The sequence below is a fragment of the Gigantopelta aegis genome, unplaced genomic scaffold (genome assembly GCF_016097555.1).
Source record: "Gigantopelta aegis isolate Gae_Host unplaced genomic scaffold, Gae_host_genome ctg7084_pilon_pilon, whole genome shotgun sequence".
In the NCBI taxonomy this organism is placed as follows: domain Eukaryota; kingdom Metazoa; phylum Mollusca; class Gastropoda; order Neomphalida; family Peltospiridae; genus Gigantopelta; species Gigantopelta aegis.
Genome location: NW_024535540.1, coordinates 1189 through 5000, shown reverse-complemented (window position 1 = coordinate 5000; position 3812 = coordinate 1189). Strand labels below are relative to the sequence as shown.

General features: G+C 32.4%; 1 protein-coding gene across 1 annotated transcript in view; it reads right to left on the bottom strand.

The window, feature by feature from the left end:
• LOC121366777 (receptor-type tyrosine-protein phosphatase epsilon-like) overlaps positions 1 to 3487 on the bottom strand; it is a gene marked incomplete at both ends in the record, with an annotated part of 10413 nt that extends 6926 nt beyond the window's left edge. Inside the window, 3 exons of the mRNA XM_041491089.1 lie at positions 439 to 644; positions 1826 to 1899; positions 3379 to 3487. Coding sequence (XP_041347023.1) covers positions 439 to 644; positions 1826 to 1899; positions 3379 to 3487 — 389 coding nt within the window. The remainder of the gene's footprint in view (positions 1 to 438; positions 645 to 1825; positions 1900 to 3378) is intronic.
• Between the last annotated feature and the right edge of the window lie 325 nt (positions 3488 to 3812).

Here is a 3812-nt window from a genome sequence, read left to right as displayed (position 1 = left end):
TATGTATATGTGTGTGTATATATATATATATATATATATATATATATATATATATATATATATATATATATATATATATATATCCTCGTCGGTGGGCCTGGTCGGGTGGGCCCGACTGGTACATCAAAGGTCGTGGTATCTGCTATCCTATCTATGCATATAAAAGATTCCTTGCTGCTAATGAAAAAATGTAGCGGGTTTCCTCTCTAAGACTATATGTCAAAATTACCAAATGTTTGACATACCAGTAGCCAATGATTAATAAATCAATGTGCTCCAGTGATGTCGTTAAACAAAAAACTTTATTTATATTTTATAATATTATATTATTATTATATATATTATATATATTTATATTTATATATAGTATTTATATTATTATTTATAAATACAAAATACCCATACTGTTGAAAATACTAAGTAAAGATTATATCTTACATTAAATTCTTTTAAAAAGTCTTCTTCCGATGTTTTGGCAACGATTGCAGCCAGCTTGCCAACTTCAATTCCTGTAGCTACAGGTAAGCAGTTAACATTGTAGTACTCGTTGTGGTTGTCTTCAATACCCATAACCATATAGGTGTTGTCCACATCTGGCACATCATCTTTATCAAAGCTAACATTTGAATACACATTGGTAACACCTGGAATGAAAACAACACCACGTTCATTACAAATCTCGCCCATTGTTTTCAGGGAATTTATTTACATCGTTTGCTCACCAACCTCTAATTTTTATTAAGGTTTTCCTTTATTTTCCCCAAGAAACTAATATTCTTATGACATTTTATTGAATGTTTTACTTATTTGTATACATGATTACAAATTACTATAATTTAATTTTTAATTATTGTTAACCGAACTATTAAAAATAGGATAAGCTATCTTTTCAGTGTCAAATCCTGAATCAACATTGCTGATTATGCGAGTTAAAAATTAATAAGATTAATTGTAAGAACAAGAACGTGGCCTGCCATTTGCTAATAGAATGCCTTAAAATGCCTTAATCGCTAACGTAGTGTATTACTCACAAACTATCTACAAATTTAAATGGTTTATCAACTCGTTAATTTTTACCCCTTTCATATAACACTTTAAAGATATTACTCAGGATATGTGTGTATTCATGATATTTTAGGCACCGGCCTCGGTGGCGTCGTGGCAGGCCATCGGTAGGTACTGGGTTCGGATCCCAGTCGAGGCATGGGATTTTTAATCCAGATACCGACTCCAAACCCTGAGTGAGTGCTCCGCAAGGCTCAATGGGTAGGTGTAAACCACTTGCACCGACCAGTGATCCATAACTGGTTCAACAAAGGCCATGGTTTGTGCTATCCTGCCTGTGGGAAGCGCAAATAAAAGATCCCTTGCTGCTAATCGGAAGAGTAGCCCATGTAGTGGCGACAGCGGGTTTCCTCAAAATCTGTGTGGTCCTTAACCATATGTCTGACGCCATATAACCGTAAATAAAATGTGTTGCGTGCGTCGTTAAATAAAACATTTCTTTCTTTCCTGATATTTTAATTTCATTAACTCGTTTAACATTAACTTTGTCTGTATTACTTTAAATTTGTTATTAAATACGTTCTAGTGAAATATAACAATACACGCATGCTTTAATTTGTTATTAAATGCTTTGTAGTGAAATATAGCAATACACACGTGCTTTAATTTGTTATTAAATGCTTTCTAGTAAAATATAGCAATACATACGTGCTTTAAATTTGTTATTAAATACTTTCTAGTGAAATATAGCAATACACACGTGTATTACTTTAGAATTCACATGTATTACTTTAGAATTGACTTAGTATCATTGACTTACTTTTTGATTGTTCTTCCCTGTTCGGTAGTACCACCATTTCATTTGATGAGTTTTCCTTGGCTGTGTTTCTTAGTCTGAAAAATAATTTTAATTTTAATTTAATTTATTAATTATGATAAAACTGTAATGTGCAGTCTTTTATTCCACATGTTAAAGGGATGTCATTAAATGTAATTTTCAGGACTTCACTGGTGATAACTGAGTAGTTTAGCTGAGCTTTTCCTAATTCTTTTATCATCTTATTCTTATGTATCCTATAATAATTAATCAATGTACTGGTATTATTCATAAAACAATTCATTAAATAGGTATTTATTTCGGTAATGTTGTATGAATTGACAATTGGGGAGATAAACTGAACAATTAGTAAATAAGGCCAAAAACAAAATTGGTCTCAGGTCAGATCAAAGATCTAGAGTTGATGCCGTGTTGCGGGGTTGTTGTTTTTTCAATGCTTTTCTTGTTAAAGCATGGATTTCACACAAAAGGTGGATATATTTGATACCGAAATAAGGGTCATATTTAAATTAAAATCAGAATGCATGTCCTAGTTCATGTCCGATGGCATTTTGGCTCCAAACGTCTCAGCAAGAAAAGACCAGCAAGACTCGACGTCATAATGCGAGATATTTTTTAAAGAGAAAGGTTGACGCGCGAGGGTCAAAATCGACGAGGCCAGATACCAGAATTTTTTTTTTTTAACTGCCTAAGCAAACTTTTATACGAACCCTTTCAAGTGTGGCTACATTTATTTTCTAGGATCAGAAACAACAAATTTCCAAAACACAGACTGATCCAATGAGAGTAGCAAGAAGATTGGTCTAGATGAAAACAGCGTGTGGCCCTTGAGGTTACTCATAAAACGAGCAGTACTCAGCCTAAAATAACTAGGCACGGGGCAATACAAACAGAAGTAGGGTACAACGATTTATGGTTTTCCCAGGTAGACCAAAAAAATAATAATTTCAAAACCTCTCCAACCCCCTCTTCTAGATATGGCGCTGCTTTCATCTGAATTAATTCCTGGACCTATACATTAGACCATATATATTAAAGTGATTCATAAAAAAAAATTTGTGTTATGTTTTTACCTTTATCTGAATTAATTCCTGGACCTACACATTAGACCATATATATTAAAGGGACATACCCTAGTTTTTAACACTAATGCATATTTTTTCTACTATTGTAACCGTTTTTGATAATTTAAATCATACTTTACTTAGATGTTATTGTTTATATTATCATTTTCCGTACATTCAAAGTGTTTTTGGTCATCCTGGTGTTTTTAACATCACAAAATGAATTTCTTATATTTTTGAAAACGCACGTGCGTCTGAGAAGTAAGAGTAATAGGGTCGAGTTTTAGTCTATTGTTAGAGGGTATTTCACCATTTCAAAGTCACAAACTCTTGTTTCACCCAGTTGTAACTTTATCCAAATGTGTTACAGATTTGTAGATTAACTAAACTTAGTGTTAATTTTCACGGGATGAAACTAGGGTATGTCCCTTTAAAGTGATTCATAATATATTTTCGTGTTATGTTTTTTACCTTCTCATTAGAAGAACTCCGAGTATGACAAACACAATTACTGCGATCAAACAACCTGCTGCTATTCCGCTAATAGTTCCAATTTTCAGACTAGACGATGGCATCGGAACTGAAAACAATACGTTACTTTCAAATACATGATATATTACACAAATTGATCATAAGGAAACTTCAGTTGGTGGATTTTCATGTTCTTGCTGATCGGTCAGTTACAATTTAAACTTACTTGTCAGAATTTAAAACATAAAGTGCTAAAATCATTATCAGTTGTTCAACTTTATTATGCGCATACAGTAATTTAAATGACTGTCAATTGCATTTTGCTAAAGAAAATTCTTAATATCTATACTGGGTGTTTTTTGCTAGAAAAATATCTCAAAAGAAAAACTATATAATACAGTAGTTAAAAACACCAAGTGTCATATAATACAGTA